The sequence below is a fragment of the Rhinolophus ferrumequinum genome, chromosome 23 (assembly GCF_004115265.2).
Source record: "Rhinolophus ferrumequinum isolate MPI-CBG mRhiFer1 chromosome 23, mRhiFer1_v1.p, whole genome shotgun sequence".
NCBI classification, from domain to species: Eukaryota; Metazoa; Chordata; class Mammalia; order Chiroptera; family Rhinolophidae; genus Rhinolophus; species Rhinolophus ferrumequinum.
The window spans coordinates 312,609-340,419 of record NC_046306.1 but is presented as its reverse complement, the minus strand read 5'-3'; the positions used below and the strand labels follow the sequence as shown (position 1 = coordinate 340,419).

Here is a 27,811-nt window from a genome sequence, read left to right as displayed (position 1 = left end):
GAAAAGCATGTGGGGGTCAGTGAATACTTAGACCTGAGTGGGGTCAGCGGGTGCTCAGGTGAGTGGGGTCAGCGGGTGCTCAAACCTGAGGACTGAGCAGCCCAGCAGCTGAAGCCCCCCACCCCCAACTCGGGAACAGCCCCATCAGTCTGAGTCCTGCAAGCAGGTTTAGTACCAGCCCCGCTAGACTGGCGAAGCATGTGGCATCACTTCGATTTTCTTCAACAGAGATGATCAAGAGATGACCTCTTACACAAATGGACAGAGCACCTTTGCACTCTCCCCAAAACCAGGAGGATGGGAACCCTGGGTACGTGCACCCCGTTCATTCTTCATGGCTCCAATCAGGTCGGCATGTCCTTTAACCTCACAAGGTCTTGCTTCTCCAAACAAGTCCTTTCATGCTGCGTCCTAAAGGACAGCAGTCTGGTCTGACAATCAGGCCGGATGGCTCCTCCCTCCCACCTTCGAGGAGGGAGGACAGGCCACCAGCCTCGGACCAGCTCCTCCCTCAGCCCCAGTGACTGTCCAGGGGTGGCGAGAGGAGTCCCCACCCCGGGCACTAAGCCAGCTGCTCCACTCCCCAGCAGGAGGGAAGCTGCCAGGGGCTCTGTTGGCCAGGAGCCAGGAGGCTGCTCACCCACCGCGTCTGCTCTGTGGTTCCAAGCGTCTTACACTCCCACTGTCCTGGCCCAACCATCTCGGTTCTGGTACACGCACTTTACCAACCCACACCTTTCAATCCAGCTCCAGAGCCTCATGTTTGCAGAGCTACTTAGGGATGTGAGACGTGTGCGGGATGTCAGGACGTCAGCAGGATGTCAGGCCGTCAGCACGAGGCACCTGGGCTCTTCCTGTGCCAGTTTCTGAACTAGGAGTGGAAGGGTCGGAGCCACCCCTGGGGTCCCAGACGCTGCTGTGATCAGGTGTGAATTCCAGTGCTCGCTTCCTCGCAAACTGCTGGGTTAAAACACACTTGGCCTTTTGCTCAGAAAAAAGTCACTCTAAACGCTGACAGGTCCGAGTCACCACAAATGCAGGTGAGGACACGGAGGGATCAGGGTGTGCGTGCACATCCAGCGCCCTAAATGACGTGCGGTAACCACCTGACACGTCTCTCTGCAGACGGCCCTTGTCTCCTACCAGCAGGACGAGAATAAAAATACTGTTCTCTAAGACGTAATAATCTTTAATGAAAACAAACTGGCCCCCACTGGGGAGCACAATTTACACTTCTAAACCCCACCGGGGCCAGGAGGCAGGAGTGAACGGCCACCACGAGGCAGGCAGAAGCCGTCCCACGCGAGCCCACAAGCTCACGTCCTCCTCTTAGCAACTCGGAATAATCTAGCAGGAGCGGCTCACAGTTGCCTTGACAACCCAAGGGACTTAAGACGTTAACAAAAGTACCAGCCGAAATCACTTGTTGGATTCTAAAAACACCTTCTGTTCGACAACTGCATTTAAAACATCAAGCCCACAGGCTGAAGGAGCCGACATTTCTTCTGATGTCGGTGACTCTAATCTGAAGGCCTCCGGCACCACAGCCCGCGGGTGACGGGGGCGAAGGGGTGCCCTGTCCTCGTCACTCGGCAGACACTGCTACTTTTCAGGTGTCAGTGGGCTGGTGGAAGAGCACAGAGGAGCCGGCGGGGACACTGCTGTCCCTCTCGTCACAGCTAGCAGGGGGACGGGTGGCTTTCCTATCGGCTCAGACACCTAGACTTCTTAGTTCAGTTAAAGTCCAACGGTTCTGGGGGGACCGTCCATTGGGATCATTTGCAATGTCTGGTGAGATTTTTGCTTGTCACAACTAGGGAGTGGGTTGCGACTGGCATCCCGTGGGCAGAAGCCAGTGCCCAGAATGGCCCCACAGCAGCAGCAGCCAGCCAGGCTGAGAGACCCTGGTCAAAGCAACAGGTGAGGCAGGTGCAGGGGTGCGTGACACGGGCTGCCGTGTATCCTGCCGCGTATCCGGTGCAGTGCTGTTTACTGAGTACAGAGTTTCAGTTTGGGGAAGCCACAGAAAGTTTTGGAAATGGATACCAGTGATGGCTGCCTAACAGTGAGTGAATTTAATGCCACTGAAGTATATACTTAAAAATGGTTGAAAGGATGAAGTTTATGGTACGCGTGTATTATGACAAAAACTAGAGCTACAGAGTGGGGAGGTGGGGGCAGGCCCGGGCAGCACTCCTCCTGCTAAGGACGGCAGGACTGGGGCTCACCCAGGAGCCCCAAGAAGCCTTCTGGGCGGGGGACTGAGTGTCCCTAGCACACAGCATGCTTAGCATTTGTGACATTGTTCAGGGCAGTTTGCTGCCTTCATCCACCTGCATCCATTCACTCTGTTGATTTCTAAGCTTCCTGGGGGGGCCTCCCTCCACCGGCACTTGCTAAGAAGCCTCCGTCCGGCTCTGGACCAAGCTCTGCTGGTCCCTAACCGCCCCCACACCCCGGCCCCCGCCGCAGCCCTCACGACCCCACTGTGCCTGTTGCCCGTCCTGCCACTCGGAAAGCTCCCCACGGGGAGGGGCACCTGCCATTTAGTAAACATTTCATTTGCTGTTTACTCGTCTGGGAGACAGATACAGAGTATCCTCCACAGTGTGAAAACTAGTTCCTACACAGCTAAGAGTCTCCGAATGGGGGGGGGCCCACATTGCACTGTAGCCCGGTGGCTGCAAGAAGAAAGCCCCAAGTCAGTGTGAACTACTGAAGCCACACCTGCTGGCAAGGAGGACGGGCCCCTTGTGGTGAGCGGAGCTCGATGGCCCTACGTCCGTCCTCCAGGACCCCCGGTCAAAGCAAACTTTATACCGAGGACCAAATACATGCAGGTGATGTTTTGTTCAATATTCATGACAGTGACCAAGGCACAAGTCTGCTGACGGGAAATCCAGACCTGAAGGCGGGTGAAAGCAGAGAGGGCCCGTGGTGCGAGCTTCGGTCACTCCATTTAATGCACGTTCTCACCTTTAAAATGTTAACATTTAAATCTTTTAAAGTTAAGTTACCCAACCAGTGCTTCTGAAAGGCTCCCAAAACAAGGGAAAGCCCACCTCACAGCCCTCATGCTGGGGGCTCCTTCCAAGTGTCACCCACTTTTCCAGAGATCGATCCCACAGCTCAAGCTGTCCTGGGCTCCCGAAAAGCCCCGCCAGGCAGCCCGTGTGTGTCGGTGACACCGACACTGTACTGGCATTTGGGACACGTTGGTCACATTCCCTGCGCTCACACCAATTTACTGTGCAAGGAGGTGACCCACGGGAAGCTTCAGATGTGAGCCTGGAAATGTGCTGCTTCCTCTACAACATAAGCAGCCATGGGGCCACCGACACACAGAGTATTTGGGCCACTGGCGCCCGACAGGGTCTGAGCCCCGCCTGTGACAAATCGAAGGCTTACTTGAGTCGCGGCTGCTGAATGGCCACCCGGATGTTGGAAGGAAGGATGGCACCGGGGAACCGGCCCGGCTGTCGTCCTCCACCTGCTGCGTGATGTGCCGGACGGTCTCTTTGTTTTTCCGATTCTTCCTCCGGCCCGTGGGCTGCCAGCCATCCCCTCCAGCCTGTTCAGAGAAGGAGCTCTGGGTCGCAGAATCCCTGGCAGAAGGCAGCTCGCTGCCCCCGTAGTGCGGGGGTGACACCTGCTCCTCCTTGATGCGCAGACACCCGTAGCCCACGTCGCCCGGCCACAGCGACTGTGAGGAAATGTCGTCGGCACCATCGGCCTTGGGCTCCTGGTCCTCTTTCCCGCTTCCTCCTTCGTGGCAGCTGGCGATGGCCGAGTCCCCTGAGGAGTTGGTGGGACTCGTGTGCCGGGCCAGCCATGGGGAGATGCTCCTCCCGGCCATGACGGCGGAGATGAGCGCATCCGTGCCGCTGCCAGGTTGGGCGCCCACCTCGAACTCCGACAGCTCGTCCGGGGCGTCCGGCTTGATGCTGATGTCCAGCGCGGCCTTGATGAAGTCGTGGCACGCCTGCACGATGTCCGTCATCTGCAGGAAGCTGGCCGCCGACATCACCTCGATGACGTTCCTGCTTGTGAGGGCCAGGTGGGCGGAATACATGAAGTCGATGATGGCCTTGAAGCCCTGGGCCGTGACGATGTCCAGGTGTGTGACCGTGGCCTGGTCGGACGCCTTCTGCACCTGGCAGTACAGCGTCTTGAAGTAGCGGCTGCTGCCCAGCAGCACGTTTCTGTGTGCCTTGAAGACCTTGCCCTCGACCACCACGCACGCGTCGCACAGGACGCCGTGCTGCCTCTGCTCGTCCAGCTCGCGCAGCAGGCGCCGGTAGTGGGACGCGATTTCCATGTCTTCCTTCCGGTCGTTCATGGGGAAGCCTCGCCGCTGCCTCTCCTACAGACTCTGCGGACGAGAAGAAGGCACGAGTTACCACAGTGCACACGACCGCTGGGCAGGGCGGGGACGGCGCAGGGCAGGCCTCCCGCGGTGCGTGACCACGGGCACCCGAGCGCCCTGCCAGGGGGCGCCGGGTCCCCCCCAGCTGCGAGCGGGAGGGCAGGCCCTGGGTTGAAGGCTTGCCGCCGTCATAATGGACACGGAGTCCTGGACAGGATCCCACACGCAGCAAACGCAGAACAAAAAGTAAATATTCCAGAAACAAGGAGAGCGCCCATCAGTAGGTGAGGCAGCTTTCTCACCCAACGGCACGTCCGTTAGACAATCTGTGTCCTCATCCCGCACCCTAGAAGGAACAGCCTTAATAACAACAGACACAGACTCCCCACCAAAAGCAGCTGTCGCCGCCGTCACCCAACAAACTGCCCGAATGCAGCCCAAGCCAGCTCCAGAGGCAGTCAGCCTGTGTCGGGCTCCCGGCACCAGCTCGGCCTCCAGGGGAGGTTTTCAGTAAGTGGAATGGACGCGAGGGGACTAGCGCCTCACCATCCTCAGGAAACAGCCAGTCCGACTCCTGGGGCACAGAACCATCTCCCGGTGGGCACCCCTCCTGCCCTGTGCTGCTCGCCTGCATCTCCCAGCCTTCCTGCCTCAGCCTTTCTCTGCCGCCCACCTTGGTTTCCCAGGGACCAAGAGCCATGGACCAGGTGGCTTAAGCAACAGAACTGTGTTCTTGCACAGCCTGGCGGCCTGAGTCCCGGACCACGGGGTCGGCAGCCTGCTCCCTCTGAAGGTGCCGCGGGAGGATACCCAGCACGCCTGCTGCCGCCGCTGCCAACAGCCCCTGGGCTTGTAGAAGCATCACCCGTCTGGCCTCCATCGTCACACGGCACTGTCCCTGTGTGCGTCTGTCCCAGTGTCCCCTTCTTATAAGGACACCGGTCATGTTGGATTAGTGCTCACCCTACCCCAGTGTGACCTCATCTTAGCTAATTACATCCAGATTCCGTCACACTCTGAGGCACTTCAACACATGATTTCTGAGGGGACACATTCGCCCCCAATACTCCTGGAGAAAGAGTTGTTAGAGTTTGATGCTCCCTGTTAAATGCTCCATTCTCCAGCTTGTCCAGCAGCAGCGCTCACCCAAAATGTGTTTAATGGGAGAAGGCTACGCTGCTCCAGTGCAGGGAGAGTCTGTCTGGGGCCACGGCTGGAGGTGAGAGGGGCACTCAGCCCGTTTTAGCTTAAAAAGTCCTTTATTTGCTCAAATTTGTTACAACACACAAGCCTTCCTCTAGTCATTACAACGTGTTTTTAAACATCACCCAAAATCATTTTTAAAGGGCTTTGTGAAAAAAATAGTAACTGTTTCACATTTCACAGGCTGGGAAAGTGAGGCAGGAAAGCGCAAAACGCTTTCACTTACTCCGTCTCCCACAGGCAGCCGTTCCCACTATCCCCTTTGCTTCTCCTGCTGGTGGCACCTGCTGTGACAGTGGAGCCACTACACCCAGCCCAGGCCCTGGTGACCTCCCGTTGCACTTGCCCCCTCAGCTTGGTGCTGTCCAGGCACTGGGGTCACAGTGAGAACTGGACCTCTGCCCCGACTGGCCCCCAGACTTGAAGACAGGAAGTAAACATGCCGCCTCTATCCTGTGTCAGCCTTTCAGTGACAGCAGCTGAGCCTGTCCCCCATGAGGACAGGCCCCTGAAGAGAAGAAATACGAAGAATGTTCAGGTGGGCTGTAGGGAGGGGTCGTGTGCCCGCAGACGACACCAGGGGATCTGGAGTTCGAGTGCAGAGCCCCAGAAGGGGGGTGATAACCCAGCATCTGTCCCCCACCCTGTGTCTGAGTCGGTACAAGGACAGACATTCCACCCAGGTGTGGCCTCAGCCCTCCCACCTGGGGAGGGACCGAAACATGCTTCAAGTTGCGGAAGTGAAGCATTTAAACTCAAGGCAGCAGCTGAGTGACTGTTCCCTGTGGAGTGGCAGTGGCTCCTTCCTTGTGATGGGAGGACCTCAGCTTCAGGCACAGACGCAAATGAGCCGGCGCAGGTCACACAATCTGATTTCCGACTTGGACGAGTCTCTTCACTTGCCAGTAAAACAGATCCTTCAAGAGTTAGGAAGAGCACTGAGAAGGAAGAGAAAGCCCAGTGCCATTTTGTAGAAGCAACAACAACCTCACAGCCCTAAAATAAATCCAACTCCTATGGAAAGTGACGAAACAAATTATTCCACCAGGGCAGCTTAAAAATCAGCTGTGTACTGCAGAGAGATTTGGTAGTAAGAAAACAGTACAACTTTCATTAGGGAAAAAGTTGCCTGTCTGTGAAAAAGAAAAGGAATCTAAAATAATGATCCTCTAACCCAGATCAGCCTGCTGTGGAAACCCATCAGATGACGGAATGGACCCTGCGGAAGCTTCAGGAGAACGGGCATGTCTGCGTTTCACAGTCAGCATCAGGAAGACGATCACGGGGTCCCACCCACCTGGCCGTAGAGGAAGAGCGGCTGCCCTGTGGCCAGCTGCCATTGCCTTTCAGCAGCTGCGACCCTAAAAATGGAAGTGCCCTGGGCAGAACAGCATTTGTGTCATGTAACTACTGACAAGTGAGATACACACTTGAAACTAAAGTAAACTCACAGCACAAGGGCAAGGACAGCAGAGCACCTGCCCTGCCCTGGTGGTATACACTGTCTGATGGAGACACACCTGGCCGCAGGACACACACCTGTCCCGGGGACACACACCTGTCCCGAGGACACACCTGTCCAGGACACACACCTGTCCCGGGGACACACACGTGTCCCGAGGACACACCTGTCCAGGACACACACCTGTCCCGGGGACACACACCTGTCCTGGGGACACACACCTTTCCAGAGGACACACCTGTCCATAGGACACACACCTGTCCTGGGGACACACACCTTTCCAGAGGACACACCTCTCCATAGGACACACACCTGTCCAGGACACACACCTGTCCCGGGGACACACACCTGTCCCAAGGACACACCTGTCCAGGACACACACCTGTCCCGGGGACACACACCTGTCCCGAGGACACACCTGTCCAGGACACACACCTGTCCCGGGGACACACACGTGTCCCGAGGACACACCTGTCCAGGACACACACCTGTCCCGGGGACACACACCTGTCCTGGGGACACACACCTTTCCAGGGGACACACCTGTCCATAGGACACATACCTGTCCCGGGGACACACACCTGTCCCGAGGACACACCTGTCCAGGACACACACCTGTCCCGGAGACACACACCTGTCCCGGGGACACACCTGTCCAGGACACACACCAGTCCCGGAGACACACACCTGTCCCGGGGACACACCTGTCCAGGACACACACCAGTCCCGGAGACACACACCTGTCCCGGGGACACACACCTGTCCCGAGGACACACCTGTCCAGGACACACACCAGTCCCGGAGACACACACCTGTCCCGGGGACACACACCTGTCCATAGGACACACCTGTCCATAGGACACACACCAGTCCCGGGGACACACACCTGTCCCGGGGACACACACCTGTCCATAGGACACACCTGTCCATAGGACACATACCTGTCCCGGGGACACACACCTGTCCCGAGGACACACCTGTCCAGGACACACACCAGTCCCGGGGACACACACCTGTCCCGGGGACACACCTGTCCAGGACACACACCTGTCCCGGGGACACACACCTGTCCATAGGACACACACCAGTCCCGGGGACACACACCTGTCCCGGGGACACACACCTGTCCATAGGACACACCTGTCCATAGGACACACATGTGGACTCACACCTGTGGATGAGTAAGCTGCTCATCATCTCTGTGCTGACGCACAGGGCACAGGGCACTTTCATGCACTCAGAGGTGAACATATGGCACCCTTGTGAGTGAGGGACCCTTTCAGAGGGGAGCCTGTGGTCCATGAAGGGACACAGATGCCCGGTCACTGTAAGGTTAAGCTAAGGGCTGAGTGAGACCAAGGGGCAAAGGGGATACTTGTCACAGCGCTGCGTCCTGAGACGGCACGAAGGTGATGCCAGCACCACCTGCCAGTGGCACCATCTCAATGCTGAGTTCCCAAACTCCCCGCTTTTATTTCTCCTGTAGTTTCTCTACTACTTACTTTATTTACAACTCACTAATCTCACGATACTTCAGTTTCAGCCAGAATCACTTGTGAAACAATTACTTTGGCACCAAACCAACTTGAATCCACGTTGCAGACCAAACCCCAAGAGTCACGTTGGCCTGAACAGTGCCAGGGGCTCGTGAGCTGGCCCATGCCCACCACGGACAACCAGTACCACGGTGACAGCACACGTGACCAAGCAGCCACATAAGGAAGGGGTGCCAGCCGAAGGCCTGGCCTGTCTGGGAGGGCAACGTGCCTGAGGCTTTCGGTGCCATTTCCAGCTACGAACGCCTCATGGGCAAAGGCCAAATAAATCACCGTATCGGAAAATGCACACAAACCATGAAATGAGAAGACCACTATGAATATATTTCATTTGCTGCACCGTGTGTTCAAAGTCTTAATTCCGGGAGCAGGATGGGGTGATTTTTTTCTTTTGCCCCTAAGGAGCTCTACCAGGAAGGCAATTTGTTAGAATAAAAATGTAAACTGCAATTTAGACCTTGTGTCCCCGTTCCAGCCACACAAGCGTCAGGGCTGTGCAGGGATCTGGGACCTGCTGGCCAGCAGGCTCCTCCCTCAGGTCCAGTCATTCCCTCTCAAAGCTGGTTCACACCAGGCTTCATCTCTCCTTCTCATCTCTGACTTCTAACTTCTGCATATCGGCCAGGCTTAACTTATTTAAAGTTTTCCTTAAAATGAAAGGTAACCAATGTTTTAAATTGGAAGCAAGATGCCCTTGGTGCAGGACCAAACCCCGTCTGAGCCTGGTCACGGTGGCCAAGCAGCTCCCCACGGCCTCACGAGGAGGGAGGTGAGCAGCAGACGTCTGAGCCGGTCACTCTACTGCGCTAAAAACTGCTCTTCGTAATTATTTTGGTGAGGTTTTTTAAATGGGCCACATTTCAAACAGACACATCACAAAGGAGATACACGGATGGCCAGACATGGGCAGACACTCAACTTCGTCAGCCCTTAAGGAAACGCAAGCGAAGCCGCAGTGAGATGTCTCCACACGCCCATCACACGCAGAAGGGTGACCACACGGGGCCAGGGGGCTGAGGGGCAGCTGGGACCCTCACTCTGCTGGTGGGAACGCAAGAAACCAACGTGGCAGTGTCTTCAATAGTTGAACAAACACCATAGGATCCAACGATTCCAACACTGGGAACCCACCCCAAGAAGGGGAGACCGGCCACACCAGGATCACACACAGACATTCAAGCGATGTTGCTCATGAGGCAAAGTCTGGAAACTTTGCACCAACAGGTGAGCGGACGAACAGGCAAGTTCATCCCAACAGCGGGACACGCCCGGCGGGAAGCGGGACATGCACCTCTGCCACCTTCCCACCCCTGTGCCTGGCTAACCAGCACACACACACACACACAGATGAATCTCAAAATAGTTGTGCTGCAGGAAAGCCAAAGGGAGAGTGCATGAGTCCCTTTCCATGAAAGCCTAGAAAGTGCAGACAGTCTTTAGAGGGAAGCACAGGCAGCTCATCGGTGGCCCTGGCGGGGAGGGGTGAGTTCCCAGGGCTGGGGACTTCCAGGGAGGGACACCTTTACCTGGTGGTTTCAGGGCTGTGAGCAAACTCATCCATCACACTCTCTAAATGAAAGCAGTTTTATATGTAAATTACACCTCAGTAGAGCTATCAGAAACCTGATTTTGTGGAAAGTTTCTTGCTCAACTACACAACTGTGCTAATTTGTTGACATTTGTTACAGGCTGAATCGTGTCCTCCAATTTCACACGCTGAAGTCCCATCCCCAGGACCTCAGAACATGACCTTCTTTGGAAATTGGGTCCTTACAGATGGGACTGAGCTGAGGTCACTGAGGTGGGTCCTGACCCCGTCCAGGGGGAGGTTTGGACACAGATGCGCAGGGAGAGCGTCTATGAGGGTGGGACGGACGGTGCCGCTGCCCTGAATCCAGGGGCCACCAGACGCTGGAGAGAGGCCGGGGAGACCCTTCTCAGGTTCCGGGATGGTCAGAGAAGAAATGTCAGCACACCCACACCATTCTTACATACCAGGAACACTGCCGAAGCCAGCAGCGTAATTCTGTAATTTGGTGTGTAGGAAAACACCGGTTTTTGTCGCCACCAGATATCAGTCCCTCGGTCCCCGTCCCACCGGAACAGGCTCCGTCCCGCTGTGTGGAGGGGATGCCACCCCCACTCCGACATGTGTCCTGTGTGCTGGAAAGCCCAGCTTACAGCACAGCGGTAGGCGATGAGCGATCACTTTATGGCATTTATACGCACGCTGTTGTTATATTCATGATTCTGGTCTAAGATTTAAAGTGAGCTCCTGACTGGAAAGACACTCTAAGAAGTCTTTAGATGGAGACAGGAAGCGCTATTGTGCGAATTTTCTCTGTGAGCACAGGCTGACACCGTTGGTTGCTGGACCTGACATCTCCCAACTCCAGCCAGCGTGACCTAAAAATGCCAACCTGTGACTGGCCAACTGCCCGCTGCCCGGCCCCTCCCATCCCTTGCTGCTGAGGCCTCTTTCGGTTCCCTCACCTCCATCAGGGCCTGGAATGCCTGCCCACCTGCTTACATGTCACTTCCTCTCTGAGGCACCCCACCCTGACCACAGAGAGCCCTCCTTTCCAAAAACTGCGAGGTGTAGCCTCCCGTCACACGGCCCTGTGCCTTGGACCAGTGAAATTCTAACTGTAGGAGAATTCCAGGATCTCATCCGCTTCACACGTGTGGGGACAGAGCCCCAAAAAGCAGTTTCCAGGCTCTCGGCCTCACATAGAAAGGTGCTGGCTCAGGTAGTAAATGGCCATCGACTGTGATCAAATGGCCATCAGCTGTGGCTAGTTGGCCGTCAGCTGTAACCAGTGAGCCATTGGGCACTAATATAACTGCCGTGGCTAGGCTAGCAGAAAAAAGAGGGGGAGCTAGCAAGAAGATGGTGGCTGAGGCTGCAAGCGGCACAGTGAGGGGTGAGAACTGTGTGGCTCCTGGTTCCTGTGTCTCCAACCCAGCCGCCAGTGAGAGTATAGTGGTGTGACTCCCCTACCTATGGCTCCGTGGGTGTTCCTTTTTGGCCTCACCATGTCCTGCGTTCTTATGTGGGGAGCGGGACCAGAGACCCCGCCTGACACCCCGCACGACAACACGTTACCCCAATCTGTTTACATATCAGCCCCAGTTATGCACAGAAGCCTGGGCCTGCTCTGAGGTCACCGCCCACCTGCCCAGGCAGGGCTCCCCAAGAGGGCAAAGCCAGAGCAGAGTGCCTGCAGGTCAGCACAGAGGTGCTGCAGGGAAGGGGATGGGCTGGAGGCCGCTTCCCAGTGGGGGGTACACACCAGTCAGGCCTGGGGAGGCCTGGGCCGGGGTTCAGGGCCTCGGGCAGCCCCCCCACACTGACCTGGGCCTAGGACTGACTGAGTTCCAGCCTGAGCCTTAAGGAGTGGCACCCACTCTGCACTTGGGTGGGTCTGTGCCCCGCTACTCGCTGTAGGAGCAGAGACCTGACACGGTGCGGACAGAGAGGTACAGCCACTCCAACGGCCAGGCCGAGCCCTGACCCCTTGAGGTGCCAGACCACTGAGCCACCCGCCCAGCCCAGGACTGCAGCCCCCCGGCATCACTGGGACAGAAGAAGCACCTCCCGGGCCCCGCTGGCCACAGACCTGTGAGATGTGCCTGAGCCTCAGGACAGGCGGAGTGGAGCCAAACCCAGGGGCGCCGAGAGCACTGTGCGCGGGGAGTCTGGCCAGAGACAGCAGGGGAGGACAGTGACGGTGACGGGGACGGGCCAGCGAGAGGCTCTGCAACCAGCGCAGAGCTGGGGCCTGCTGAGGGTGTGCCAGGCCTCAGGGTGCTTGGGGCACCAGCCACCAAGACGGGAAACCCAGAGGCCAGCGCCAAGCGCAGCCCTCAACAGGGTTCCCAAGCATCCTAATTCAGCTTCCAGCACATGGGACAGCAGCCTGGGGCCCTGAGCACAGAAAAGGACCTGGCAGGGCCTCTGATAAAGGGCTGTATGCCCACCTGAGGGCAGCTCTCTGAACTTCCCCTTTCTCAGCTTCCTTCCTCGAGTGGGAAGTTGGTCTGGGGAATTTCTTGTTTTGTGGGAAGGGGAAGGGAAACGGGAAGAGGTCACCACCACTTTTTGCTCGTGCTCCCTGGCACCTCCTGTGAGGTCCACTCTGGACCTTTCATCTTTAAACCACGCTCATCCTTTCAACTCCTATCAGCTCATCCAGGTTACGCACGAGGCATCCAGCTGTACAGATGTGCTCGTTTAACACGTCAGACCCGGAAAGGCAAATTCTGTGTGGAATCAAGAGGGACGGAGAGCCCCTCCTGGCCGGACTGCCTCCTCCTCCAGGAAGCCTCTGGGGCCCCTCACGACAGCACACACTGTGACTGGCGTGTGGCTGCCACTCCCCACAGGGACCACTTCCGATGCTGAACAGGCTCAGTGCATGCTCTCGGGGTCAACGCAACTATAACATCTTTTGTGCATTAAACATGCAATATTGCAATCTTTCTTTGTAAACGTCCCACAGTAAGTGCTGGTCGAAACAGGACGAGACGAGATGGCAAATTCTTGATCCTGGGAAGTGGGCTGGATGGTGGGCAGGGAGGCCACGTGCCCACCAGCCGCCCCCCGAGACATCCCAGCTCTGGCCACCAGGGCTCCCCCGATGTCCTCCGGACGTAGCAGCACACACGCTCTGGGCATCAGAGTGTGACATCACACGTGCAGCCGAGAGGTGGACCCTGACGCTCAGGACCAGCCACAGCGCACAGCAAAGTCGGGGGCAGGGACAGACAGCTATTTGCTGCCACAGGCTGAATCGTGTCCCCAAAAATGTCATGGTGCAGTCCCAACCCTCAGTACCCGTGACTGTGACCTTAATTGGAAATAGGGTCTTTGTAGATTTAACCACGATGAAGTCATAACCCAACGGGACTGGGTCCTTATAAAAAGGAGAAATCTGGGCAGACACGCACAGAGGCAAGGCCATGTGAGGATGGAGGTGGACAGACGGGGGGACGCGGCCACAGTGCAGGGACAGGGACACCTGGACAGCTGAAGAGGCAGGAGGACCCCCGGGGACGCGGGAGGAGCAAGGCCTGCCCACCTGGATTCCAAACTTGTGGCCTCCAGAACTTGAGAAGATACATTTCCATTGTTTTATCACTTTGTGGGCCTTTGTCACGAAAGCCCTAGTTGAAAAGCCACACGTCACCTTTAGAAATTATTTTACTTCTTTTTCTTTAATAGAAAGCTGATAGGCTCCACAAGGCAGAAAAATGATTTCTGGGTATTTTAAATCTGAGTGACGCTGTGACTGGAAATGTTAACTCCAAACACGGTGCTGCCTGCCGCCAAGAAGAGTGTCTACGCGGGAAACAAAAGCAATGTGGGAGCAACACGGTGGAGTCTTTTCTTGTCTTTTTCAACTTTTTTTTGAAACACTTTCCAACCTGAGGAAAAGCTGCAAGAATAATTCAGAGAACCGCCACCTGTCCCTTAGCCAGATGCACCATTTGTTAGCATTTTGCAACATTTGCTTACATCAAGGGACACGCTACCATCTTCATCAGTCACTTTTCCTTAAAAGCTGCATCACCCCACATTGCCCACCTTTCGGGGGGGAGGGCAGCCGCGGAAACCGCCGGCAGGAATGGCAGTCATGGGCCTGCACCACCCTGAACGAAGGGGCACAGCCTTTGTTCACACCGAGTCCCACTGACCGGCACACGCATGTGCTCTGGTGCCCAGCAGTGAGCCTGCTCAGCTGACAGGTTTCCAGGTGCCACTGTCACTTCTGCAGGAGCAATGGCCTCCACATGGTCAGCACACGTTAGAAGCTGAGGGAACAAAGGGTGGGGACTCCATGGGGGCGGTGAGCCCCAAGCAGACTGGGCGCAGGCCGCAGCTGGGACCTCACACAGGCCTGCCTCACGGCGTGGCTTCCTGTCCACGGCACCAGTGGCCCAGCCAGCTGCAGGAAGCAGGTCACAGTGGCCCCTGGGACCCTCACAGCAGCCACTGGAGCCTCTGACCGAGGAGGCTGAGGACAGCACCAGCTGGGGCACAGGCCAGGCTGCAGGGGCCTGAGGCAGGGACCTGTGATAGACACAGCAGGCCAAGGCGGGCAGGGCAGAAGTGGGCCCCAGGGTGGGGGTCATCTGGACCCAAGGTCATCTGGGCACCAGATCAGAGGGCCCTGAAGGGAGGGACCGGTTCTTGCTCCCTGGGCTGGGTCCAGGTGTGCAGTGCAGGGGAGGGCAGGGAGGTTCAGGGCGCCATCTCACCCCCAATCCCCAGCTTGTGAGGGAGGCAGAGCGCGCCCTGGGAAAGCCCCTCTTAAGTCCTGGGCTGGGACCAGCTCCAAGGACCTTTAAGAAATGAAACTCCATGATTCACGAGGAAAGAACTGGGACCTGCCAGTGACTTGGGGACTCGTGAGGGGGTGCACCGTGGGGGCCACCAGCTCTGGGGCTGCAGGGCACATGAGGGGTTCTCCCAGTCTGCCCTACTGACAAGTGACACTGAATGAAATTGGCACTGAAAGCGCCTGCTCGGCAGGGCAGCCGGTGGGGAGGGTGCCCACTACCCCGGTCCTTCCTGGTGGCTTCACCGTCCTCAGGTCCGCACCAGGTTGGGGGACCAGGGGTCCAGTCAGCGCTTGCTGGCCTGGTGCAGGCTGCGTGCCACAGAGACCACACGTCACCCCTGTCACCAAACCCAGCCCATGCGCCTGCCCTGGCCTGACTGATGGGGAAGGTCATGGTGGGCTGCTAGGCAAACACCGCAGCCACTCTCTTCTTTTAAAATCCAAGTTAATCCTGTGACTTAATGGGAAGATTTGAAAGGTATCTGGGCCTAAGAGGCACCAAAAGAAATGTACTAGATTCTGAGAAAAGAGTTCAAAGGAAAATCTGAATTACGGAGCTGGTAAAATTTAATGTGAAGTCATAAAGGCCCATAGACGGTGGTGATGTACAAGCAGAGAACCTCCAAACGCCCGTCCTTCCGGAAGGCAGCCGCAGTACTCGGCGGGCGGCGTCTCCACCCAAGGTAACAACCCAGAACGCCAGTTTGTTCAAAAATGCTCCCAGCACTGCTCTTTGTAAAAAAGAAACAAAGTCCTGACAATTAGAAAATGAAAAGTTCTGACAATTAGAAAATGACCGAGAAAACCATGACACAGTAAAACTAAACGGGGCCCAACTTAGAGGGGCAATGACACGTCGTTTCCGTCAATGCTGAGAAGTTTATAAGACAAAAAATGGGAAGAAATCAGAGCAGAGAAGATGAGACCTGAGGCTACCTGCTCAAATCCCCTTTCCCTCCAAAGCAAGGTCCTTACTAATGAAACTCGATGATGAAAGGTGTGGGTGACCGGCTTGCTGGGGGTGCAGCACCAAGGGAGACCGACGTCCTGGACACAGAATTCAGCGTCCATGTGAGAGCCGTGCAAACGCACACCCGTCCCGTCGCGGGCGGGCACCACGGGGCACTCTGCTTGGCTCCCACTGTCCTCACAGGTCCCAGAGCCCGCAGGACAGGGCCAACCACTGTCTCATCTGGAAGCTGAGAACTGCATGGGGCAGGGCCCCCATGAGGACGGAACACAGGCAGCTCCTTCCTGTCCCCACCCCGGCCTGCCCGGCACAGAGGGGCTGCCAAAGCCCCAAGCCTCCAGACTGACTTCTAAAGAGCAAAAGGGGTTCTCAGGAGGCACCCAGGAGCCTCTGGCAGAGGCTCCGTCCCCCAAAGTTGGCGCAGGTACCCCAGGACACTTCTACCACTGCACTCACCGCAACTTCAGATTGTGAGTTTCAGACCCATCCCTTACGACATTACATGATGTGTTAAGTGCCACGTGGTACTACAGCACAAAAGAAACTTCTCTGAAATTTGAAGACTATATTTCAATAGCTTCTATCCTTACAGAAAGCATTAAAAACGCCGTCCTGAAAAGGGGCCACCAGCTGCCTGGGGGACAGAAAAGCTCTGGCCTGACCTGTGGGTGGGCACACATGCAGTCAGCAGTGAAAAGACAGGTGCCAGCGGAGACCATCCTGCTTTGGAGCCACGCAGCACCCGGCCCCCCAAGCGCCCCGCAGACACCCTGCGCCCAGCCTCTGCTCACCCCGTCCCTCCCTCCCTCCTGGCCCACTACGTCTCTGCATCTCTGTGTCTCTGCACAGCATGTGTTGCCATCTGCCTTGGCTTTGTCACTCCCCTGCCGGGACACAGGACCCAACAGAGTAAGGACCTTGTTGGAAGTGTGTCCCAGACCAGGAGCCCTGCTTGCTGTGGGCACAGTCACTGACACGCTGGCCTGCTGTAGCATGAAGGGAACAGACGCCATGACAGGTGACACTGGTGATGGACAGAGAAGTCCCAGGAAACAGTGGGATGGAGAAATGCATGTGGAGATGTGTCCGGCAGATACAGGCCGTGACGATGAGTCATGCCCCACAGAAAGTGTGTCTGGAACAGGACCTCACCTGGGAACAGGCTTTTTCTACATAAAACCAAGTCAGATGAGGTCATTACAGTGAACCCTAATTCAGTATGACTGGTGTCCTTGTTAGAAGAGGGGAGGGGGCCATGAGAACATGACAGGAGATGGGGTGATTCGTCCACAGACAGGACACCCAGGCCGGGGCAGCTGCCACATGCTGGCAGACGCAGGAAGGACCCTCCTGGGGGCCCTGCCCACACCAAGATGTGATTTCCGGCCTCCAGGCTGTGAAAGAATAAATCTCTACAGCTCCAAGCCACCAGGTCTGTGGTGCTTGTTAGCACAGCCCCGGGAAAGTCACACAAACAGCAACCTGACTTACATCAACTGCTCCCATTCGAGACAACAGGAAAGGGCTGTGACAAGGGCCGCGAGCGGCTCTTAATAGGAGACCCCCCAGCCCGGTCGGCAGCAGTGCGCTGGGCCTGAGCCAGTCCAGCCCTTCACGCCGGAAAGACGCTCGATCAGAATCCAGAACCGGGACCAGGCCCGCCCCTCCCCAGCACTCTGGCCAAAGTGCGGTTCCCGCCCAGCGGCTGCGAGGGAGAGGTGGGGCGTGCACATCGCATGCCTGTGTGAGCACGAGAAGACAAGCGTGCTCCATGGGCCGCCCGAGGCAGCTGTGCAATGAAGGGAGGACCCAGGCGTATCCCGGACCGCTATGGGGTGGTCCACACACCATGCTGCCCCCAAAACGGCTTCAGACTGACTCATGGACGCATCTTTATCTAACCTAATAGTTACATGCTCCTTTTAGTGTGCATCACTAAAATATAATCAAGACACCCACCTCCTGATGTCATGGATATTCTTGCTTCCTAAGATAAGGAAAAAATGGTTTAAGTAAAAAGTGAGGTTGTTACGAGCAATGTTACGCAAACACGGTGGCACTCGGCCTGCTGGGTTCCTCCAAGGGACAGCACGGTCACGGTCTCGGAGGAATACAAGAGGACGGGACGCACGGGTCTGTGGCTGACCCGGACCTGCAGGAGTGCACTGGCCGGGCCTGGAGAAGGTGTTCCTTGGCACTGACCCTCCCCCACCCGCTTCGTACACACGGACATGCTCACGCACACCTGGACGGACTCCCGCCTCTGCTCCATCTCCAAGAAGCACGGTGGTTCTGCCAAGCAGGACCCAGGGCTGGGAGCCGTTCTGCTCCAGGCTCTCTGGCGTCCGGGTTTCCAGCACACAGAAGAAAGCAAAACCAGCAGCAGGGATCAGGAAGCCAGACCAGGAGAGAGGCAGACACAGTGACACACCGGCTGCCGACACCCAAGTGTTTGCTGCCCTGTCCGACCAAAGTCAGGGACGGCTGTCAGCCTGACAGGGCCTTTCACTACAGGGGACATCTAAAGACTGTCACATTTTCACTGCTCTTGTCTCGTTCTGCCAGCAACGTAAAGAAAACAACTGGGAAAATCGAAACGCACCCAACTGTAAAACCACTGTCTTCAGTGCCCAGCGGGCCGTCACGAATGCACGGTGGGTGCCCCGGTGGGTAGAGTGGCTGCTGATGGTTTCAGAGAAGTTCTTCGAAACACTGAGGCTGAAGAAAGCAGTCTTCACACAAAATAATATACAAGCAACGAAATGACAGACACGTGTTTCTGCATCACCGTAGACACTGGGAAACAGCCTCCTGGAAAATATGTCCACTTCCTGTTTATGGAGTTACCCATGCAGAACCGAAAACGAAAGCAAAGGTGGTAAGATATGATAAACGGGCTCGGGTGCGAGACGTGACACTGGACAGAATTCCACGCAGAGCCTCACTGGCTCCGGACAAGAACCGCGGCTGTGGTTTAGCAAATGTCCTGACTCCCTTAGCTTCCCTTCAGAAATCAAAAATTACAAACACACACATAGTCAGTCACAGTCACATCCAATCACAGGACGGAGCAACTTCATGAGGTTCCGAAAGTCCTCAGGACAGAAGACGAGTCTGCAGGGGCCCCAGCGCTCGCTGGCGGGGCCTCTGGCCTCTCGCTTGAAACTCGGCAAGAGTCATGTCCACAACTTTCTCCTACCTCAGAAGGTCTGTACAGGAAAGTCACCACCTGCAACCCTTATTCAACAGTGAGTTCTCACCATCAACACTTCAGAAATGAGGAAGAAAGGTGATGGAGGGGAACTGAGAGGTCTGACCCGCAGGAATGAAGCACGACCGGCAAGCAAGCCACGCTGTGTGCGTGTGGGGAAGGGGTGCAGCCGGATGGGGGCCACGGAGCTGACAGAACGCCTGTCCCTGGAAAGATCCCTGCCAGGGTCGTCGCCTTGTTTGTGTGACAGGCCCCAAACGAGAATTCGAGAATTCGTGGAAAGCTCTGGAAGTCTCCCAGAGGCAAGCAGTGCGCACACAGGCCCAGCAGACGGTGTCTGAGGGGCTCCTGGGTCACCTCCTCCCGTGCCTGGATCCAGAGACACACCAGAAAGTCAGAAGGTGCTGTTCAGGGAAAGTGGGTTGGCGCCCAGCACACTGTACGTCCTGGGCGAGGGAGCAGCCGCGAGGGAGGGGACGCCAGGCGAGGCGAGCCCTGACCACACGCTCCTCTCCTCTTCAGGCTCACCTGCCATCACGCCCCAGACCAGAGCTTCATGTCCCCATCCCCCCCCTCTCTGTCCCAGTTCCTGTGGTGGCCTCGCTTCTCCTGGGACCTCAGCACACGACTCCTCACTCCCTCTGTAAGAGAATGTGGCCCCAGGGTGCCCTCCCTGGGGTTGGTCTGAACAGCCGGTTCTCAGTACAGATGGCAGGTTTCAGGGGCCACGAGGCTTCTTTGGAGACCGCAGGCTCAGGGCAGGGCAGGGCCAACGTGCCCAGTGCCCCCGGGCAGCGACCACATCGGAGCAGGACTCCCAGCTCCAGAGATCCTGCGACATTGAGCACCTGACCAGCCATGTGGGTGCTGCCATTTCACTCTGCGCAGCCCTTGCGTCCTCAAGCCACGTGCCCAGAGACAGCCCTCGCTTCCTCCCTGACCCTGCTGGGCCACCCTCACGATGGGTTTTCCACTGACCGAGTCCACCCTCTCGCTGTGGTCAGCTCCCATCTGCTAGGTCCCGTTGGGCTGGTCTCCCGTCCGCAAGGACCGTCCTGGGTGCTGTGCAGATGTGTCACTCACGTCACCGGCTGCACCTCTGCCACTGGGCTATGTGTGGATTCTAGAAAGCCTACACATCGGCACCCGCCCGCCACACTCCCGAGCCCGAGCACCAGCTCTGCGTTTCTCACAGCCCAGCACAGTGCCTGAACTCTGGCTCTGCTTGTGGGACGAGCTCACGAAGTGTGTCTGGAGAGCAGCAGTCAGCACTGCAGACAGATACGCGCTGGGCTTGGCAGACTCCTCTTCTGCTCAGTTAAGAGTCATCGTTTCCCTCCCGCTGCCAGGGCCTCGTGTCACTGAGGAGGGAAGGGCGCAGGCTGACCCTGCACTGGCCGGTGACCCACACTGACAAAGTGACTTGCCCAAAGCCACGTGGGCTGCGCTGTCCCCGTGTCCACCTTTCACAGGGGCAGCTCTTGATATGTGAGCCCCGTAAGCCCTCCGAATGTAGCCCAAGACACAGAGGTGCCTTCTTTCTGCTCCACACGGAAGGGACAGTGTGACACAGGGCCTCGGGTGCAGCACACGCCAGCTGAGGCAGGACCACTTTCCGCACAGCAGTTGCAGATTATACAGAAGGAGACACATGAAGCAAAGAGAGAAACAACAATGTCCCACAAACAAAAAATACCTGTATGTCAGGCAAGTGGTGATTCTGCCTAAATTTTATCTAAATAAGGGACATTTTAAAAACCAATCGTTCCCACAGTCATGGCTCTTTTCCGTTTTGTGTGCAATTGGAAATGATGGAGATGCCACCCTGCTGAAAAGGAAAGCGAGAGGGAGAGGGGACTGCACACCACATGCACTTGACGAGCCCCTCGGAACGCCAGGAAAAGGAGAACTCTTCCAAAAGGACAGAGCACGGTCTACACACATGGACCTACAGGAAGTGACAATGTGTGCTGGGACACAAGCGTGGGAAGGCAGAATCTGAAACTGCAATCGTTTCTCACGCCCACCCCACAGCCAGGCAGCCCCCAAAGGGTCCTGTCCCCTCACTGGTTATAGGACAGAATTTGCTCTGAGGGCTGGACAGTGGGGTCCAGCGCTGGGCGGGGGTGAGGAGGGGTGTCTGCGTGACACCCTTTCCCTCTGGTTGTCCTGTCCACCCAGTGCTCTGCTCTGCGTCCTCCTCTGAGCTCTCAGGCCCATTTCTCACTAGCACTTCTCACCCACACCAGGCCACCTCAGTGGTCCCTGTGTGCCCCATCCCAGCAGATCAGCAGACCCTCTGCAGGACTCTGTCCCCAACCTGGCTGAAGGCTGCTCCCAGCAAGTCCTCAACGATGCCAGAGTTGTCATTAATAAGAAACCCTGGGACTGTCGCTGATATGACTCAAAAAACACATCTATCAAAACACAAAAGCTCTGTAAATGCTGCTGAAAACACAATAACATTGCCTCTTAACTTTCTGTTCTAAAATACCTAGGTTAGCGATTTTTAAAAATCCAAACAATGATATTTTAAAATACTCTGTAATGTTTAAATCTAAGCAAGAGTTAAATGGCACTGTTGACAGATATGAACAGAAACTTTACGTAAACCACACTGAGGTCAAATCTGACTGGTCTAGCTTATTTTCATTCTTCAATGGAACAACTTTCAGCTCCTCAGAAAAGGTTAGTTCTCTTTTCCATCTATAGAGAAAACCACGGGCCTATGCTGTCATCACTAGCGGACCAGGACACAAAGCCCGAGTGCACGTGTGAGGGACAGTAAGTATTCAGGCCAGAATGGCAGCGACGGGGCCAGAAACTCGATGACCCATGGCCTGACACCCCAGCCACACTGGCCGTAGCAAAGCCACAGCTAGAGCAGAGGACACGTGAGCAGGATGAGAGCAGGACAACCATATGTATCTAAAGACTTAAGTACGTCTGGGGCCTCCGTAGAGATTTCTCATCACGCTTACTCTTAGTAGACAGGCCACTGAAGCAAACCTGTAGCACCGGAGGCATCTCCTCACAGCGGGTGGGGGAGTGGAGATTCACAGAAGTCCTGACAATCTGCCATCACTCGGCCAACATTAGGGTAAAGGATGTCAGGTCCGAGACAAGAAAAAGCCGACATTTTCCTGAGCACATGAGCTGGGCAGGAACATAAGCCTCAGCACAGGGGACCGCTGCGGCAGGTGCTGTGACACCAGGTGTGGGCACAAGAGGAGCAATGGTTTCTAGAACTCTCCTGTCACTTTAACACAGCAGCCAAGAGGGCATCTGAGAACAAAGTACCACCAAAGTGAGGAGTTAGTGCCAGCTCACACTTTCTCAACACTCCACACAAAGTGGGTCTCCTCCGCTCTTGGAGGCTGGTCTAAGACCTCTGGTTGAGAAGAAAGCAGGAGAGCCATACAGCTGTCCCAGAAACACAGACCACAGGGACACAGTGGCCCAATTTCCCTTAATTTGAAAAACCCCACATAAGGACAATGTTGGAAAGTTCACCCTTGTTAAAATTTAATTTAGTTTAACGTGTTTGTAAACAACATAGCACCTAGCAATAAAAGGGTGTCACACTTCAGGGTATGTCCCCAGGTCCTTGGAGCAGCTCCACTGTGTCACCTCAGCCTTTCAGGACTAACATGCGACCGAGGGGCACGGGATCATGCTGACCCTGGATAACTGAGTGGGGGGGCACAGCATCCCAGAGGGCAGGTGCCCCTGCAGGAACACTGGGCCGACCCCGAGCAGCGGGTAGTGGACGTGGACTGCAGCCGAGCACAGAAACCTGCTTTCCAACATGAAACAGCTAAACCTGAACAGAAAGTACCTCATCTGCTGAAAACAAAGTTCTTGCATCCATGGCCTCGATGGGAGGCTTACTTGAATGTGGTCCTGAGACTGAATTTGGGGTGTCTGGACAGCCTGGAAAGAGCGCATTTCACCAGCTCTCACAGTAACCCCCACCCCTTCTTCCCTTCACTGAAGGACCTGAAAGTAATTACTAGCTTTTCCAGGGACGCAGTGTTTAAGTTCCTACTTAAATCGTCAGTAACTTCTGTCTAAGCTCACTTACCACCCACTATGTCCTTTCTAGAATGACAAGGTGCCCCAAAGTTTCACTTCAAAACAATCTACCATAAACTATACCAAACCGAAGGGCTCTGCTTTGGTAAAGTATTATTCTCTACCTCATTATTCATGTGAAAAAAATTCCTTATATTCATTTCCTTTCCATGAACAAACTGTTTTCCACCCTCGTGGCGTGGAAATGTCGCCTTGCACAGACAGCATGCGCGCCAGCAACAGAGTGAATCGTAAGTCTGTTACCAAACCTCGGAAAATAAATCCAATGAGAAAGATTCTACAAACTGATACAATTAAAATGCACGTGAGTACTGGGTGCACAGGTGTCTGCGCACAGCCGGTTGCTAAACGCGTTGCCTAATTAGCATTTCTTTAAACAATGCCGGTAACAGTCTTGCCACTGTAATCCACCACAAATGCGTCGCTGAGATTGTAGCGGGGAAAGCATGAGGAAATTTCGCTGAGAATCTCAGTCAAACTTTCTTTTGTTTATATTTCCTCAGTGTCAGAACATATCTGCTCTTCACCGCATTTGGTTCCCACCCAGGCTCCTTGGTGCAGCCCTATTGTGCGTGGTCCGCTAACCCTACGATAATGAATTTGTTGGCGGGGATGAGGGAACCCCAACTAGCCAGAGCCCCCTCCTGGCGCAGGAATTCCCCAATCGCCGTCAGGATTGACTTGTCAGGTACTCACTCGTGCTACCCTGTGAAACTGACATGTCTATTTACAGAGAAACAAAGACGCGGATCGCAGCGGACCCCGCTCCCTCTGCGCGTCCGGTCCGCTCCGCGCGCCTCGTCCCCTCCACGCGCCTCTAGCCGCCCGGCCCCGAGGCCCCTGCGCCCCGATTCAGTCGGTAATTAAAATGGAGACGAGGCTGGTGCCCGGCTTCAGGGGGAGACAATAACCCCCAAGGCCGGACAGGGCGCGGGGACCCGCCCGCACCCACCTCCCGCAGTTCCGACTCTTGGCAAACTCGGCGCGGGCGGGTCCGGGTGCGGCTTGGAGGCGCGGGCGGGGGGTGCGCAGGGCGGCACGGGCGGGGGGCGCCAGGACGCCCCCGGGCTGCCTCCTGGGGCCGGGCGTTGACGCAGCAGAAATTACCAGCTGGAAAATTCCCCTTTCGGAGGTGACGGGGGAGGGACCGCGGCGGCCGTGGCAGGAGGCGCCGAGGGCGAGGGGCGCGGGGCAGCACAGCCGCCTCCGCCTCCGCGAGCAGCCCCGCGGGGACCCCGAGCCGCCTCCGCCCGCCCACCCCGCCCCGCGTCACCCGAGCTTGGGGACCAGCGGGGCCCGGCCGGGGTCGCTACCGCCGACACCAGCGCCGCGAACGGGGCGCGCCGATCGCCGCCAGGAGGGCGCCCCCGCGGGGCGGGGCGGGCGGGCGCCGGGCAGCAGGCGGCGGGGGCGCGCCCCGGCTCGGAGCGGCCCCAGCCCGGCCCCTGCCCGGCCCGGCCGCGATGCGCCGGCCGGTCGCGCGGACAATGAGCCGGCGCCGCTTACCTGTGACCCCATGGGGCGCAGGCGAGGGCGGGCGCCGCGGCCGCCGGACCGGAGCCGGTGGTTGCCGCCACCGCCGGGCGAGCGCTGCGTCCAGGCGTGTCCGAGATGCGCGCTCGCCTCGGCTGCTCCGTCCGTCTGTCCGTCCGTCCGTCCGTCAGGCCGGCGCGCGCCCCCGCGCCCGCTCCAACCCCGCGGCCCCCGCCGCCCGCGCGCGCGCCCCGCCTGCGGACCCCGACCCCGCCCCCGGCGCGCGCCCGCTGCTGCTGATTGGCCCGCGCCGCGCCCTGGCCGCGGCCACCGCCCCGGGCCCCGCCCCCGCCGGCCCGGCCGGTGCGCCCCGCCCCTCGCTCAGCCCCGGGCTCCGCGCCGCGGGGCGGGAGGGGGCGCGGCAGGGGTCGGTCCTCCTCCGGCCCCCTGTGGGCGGCCGGACAGCGGAAGTGCGGCCTGGAGCTCGCTGGGCATTGTGGGAAGCCCCCTCCCCTGGGCTGGCGGGGGGCGGAGGCGGCGCGGCGTGGGGTCTCTGGGTACCCGCGCCCCTTCCCGAGGGGCAGAGCCGGAAGACCACCCGGATGGGAGACTCGGGTCGGGGAGAGGGAACCCTAGCCCCTGCCCGACTGCGCACCCCGGCGTTACCCAGGCGCCAGTTCCTCCGGGGCGCGCGGGTCCCCGGGCCACAGGCTGTCCCCGAGCCCAGACACGCAGTCGCGCCGCGCGTGTCTCGCAAACTTCGCGACATACCCCCTTGCCCAGGCTGCTCTGCGGGCCGCGCGCTGTACAGCGAATGTGCAACGAGAAAGCGTTCCCAGCGCCCCGCAAGGGCGCGGTGCTGAAGACCTGGGCACCGCAAGCCGTCGCCGTCGGGGGACCTCGGCGCGCCCAGGGAGAGGCACACCTGGGGCGCAAGCCGCGTGACAGTGCCTGCCACTGGGTCTTGGGTTTGGACAACTTAGCATCCGCGACCGTGCGCGGTGATCCTTCCCGCCTCGCCTGTCTAGTAGGGGTGCGGGGCCCCGCACCCCCCGCAGGCTATCTGGAATCGTGCTGCCCCGGATGGGCCCTGCGCGTCCCTGCTTCCCCCATTATTAAGCCCTCGGGCGGGTGTAATGGGAAGCGTGGCCCCGCATTCCTGGCTGGCCTATGCGGGGGCAAAGGCCACCTCGCTTCCTCTCCCGGGCGCGGCGGTGGGAAGGGAGGTGAGCCTGTGGCTGACCAGCCGCGCAGGGGAGTCGAGCACGGCCTGGCCATCCAATGGGGAGGCGCCGCGGGCCGTCTGCGCCCTGCCTCCCTGTGGGCCCAGCGCCGCGGAATTCCTCGGGAGGTGGGAGGCGGCGGGCCATTATGGATGCTTTCTCAGGATGTGTAAGGAGGCATTCATTGGGCTGCAGTGGGAGGGCAGGTCTGGGGGGTGGAATTCTCCTTGAGTGAACAAGGGCGAACGTCGGTCTGGCAGCCGGGGATGAAAGGCTCGGACACTCCCTCCCTGCTAGCCAGCGGCGCCTGTAAATGACTCTGCAGGCTCCCTTCCTGCTGCCTGGCCTGGCCTGGCCCTCCCGGCCCAGGAGCCCCCTTCCCAAGCCCTTCTTCTGGAAGACCCTCTCCAGCACACCCCTGTTTTCTGGAACGACAGGCCCACATTTCCTAGGCCCTGGAGAGGTGGGTGCTGGGCACAGCCACCCGGAGAAGTGGATGCCTCCCTCTAGGCCTCCAGGAGGGTCACCTGCCTCCTCCCTTTAAAGAGACAGGGCGCTCTCTGCAGGAGTCCCCCACCTGCCTACCTAGAGTACAGTTGTAGCCTCAGAGGAAAGGTGGCTAGGGAGACTAAGGCAGTTTTCGGAGTGTCCCCCAAACTCAGGAGGACGAGACCCCTATGCCTACCTGCCTCCCTCAGAGAGAGACCCAGCCTCTCCTAAGATGGCTATGCACATACACACACACACACACACACACACACACACACACACAACAGTCCTCAAGGAGAACAACCTTGCTGGATGGCACATTGTCCAGCTGCCTTCTTCAGAGCATACCGTGGTGGTCAGTCGTTGCTCAGGAGGCTTGCCCATGAGAACCAAGACTGTGCCTCTGCAGGGCCCATGCCCCTGCCAGCCTGGGGCTTCCAGTCTTGGGAGAAAGCCTTGTTGAGTCCCTGGAGCCCTGGGACTCCCTCCCCACTCCCCTGTCCTGCATAATGATGAATCGAGGTTACCCCATACGCTCCAACGGTCTTGCCACTGACTGGGGACTGAGACTCCCATTATTCCTGCTCCAACAACCAACAGAAGGGCAAGGAGCCTGAAGATGAGGCTGATACACCAAAAGGCAGAAAGAAGCAAGGACAGCCCCAGCGAGCCCTGATCAAGCTGTGCCTGAAGCCCATCCTATCTCCAGACTGTCACTGTTCTGTAAGCTAATAACACCCTTTATGATTTAAAAAAAAAAAAAAACCCAAAAGAACTAATAGCATTAGCTGGACCCCCTGCAGCCAGCTCAGTGCATCTAGTCTGATGGGGGGGGCGCAGTGCATCTAGTCTGATGGGGGGGGCGTGGTGGCAACATGGCCCCAGGAACTCCACACTCAACAGTGACCAGTAGCAGCTAAGTTGCTACTAGGATTGGACTCGCAATGGGCAGACGCCAGGCTGGGTTGCAAAGCACCTCCTCTTGCTGGGGGCCCCTGGACCCAGTGAAGGTGACATGCGCTGCACCTCTCCCTGAGTCCTGGCACAGACCCCAGGAAGCATCTGCTGCCTGACAACCAGCGGCCCTTCACTGTCCACAGATGGGCGGCCTCAGTGAGGGCAGCTGCCCCCTGGAAGCAGCTCTGGGAGCAGGCAAGGACCAAGGGGTGTTCCTCAGTGGTGCTTTGACCAGGGTACCCAGTGTCCAGGGCTGGGAGAGCCAGCAGAGCCAGCAGCAGATGGGTGTGTGGCAGGGCCCAGAGGGTAAGCTACCTGTGAGTGCGTGGTGAGGGCCAGGTGTGGCCCTGGCCTGGCTAGTGGACAAAACATCAACAAACGCATGGTCAGACTGTGCACTGATGAGGGCTGCGTGTGGTCACTCTGGAAATTCAGCCCCGCCACGTGGGTGAGCCGGCCCGA

At 57.6% G+C, this 27,811-nt stretch overlaps 1 protein-coding gene across 3 annotated transcripts in view; it reads right to left on the bottom strand.

Moving 5' to 3' along the window:
- ZBTB46 (zinc finger and BTB domain containing 46) overlaps positions 1 to 24,904 on the bottom strand; it is a 46,542-nt gene extending 21,638 nt beyond the window's left edge. For 2 of the 3 annotated variants that reach the window (XM_033094897.1, XM_033094895.1), the window contains exons 1-2: positions 24,714 to 24,904; positions 3,409 to 4,372 (exon numbers count right to left, since the gene is read on the bottom strand). In XM_033094897.1, the coding sequence (XP_032950788.1) occupies positions 3,409 to 4,339 (931 nt within the window). In that variant the 5' untranslated portion in view covers positions 4,340 to 4,372; positions 24,714 to 24,904. Of the gene's footprint in view, positions 1 to 3,408; positions 4,373 to 24,159; positions 24,285 to 24,713 lie in introns of those variants that run through there. The other variant, XM_033094896.1, reaches the window with a different exon arrangement.
- Positions 24,905 to 27,811: the final 2,907 nt, after the last annotated feature.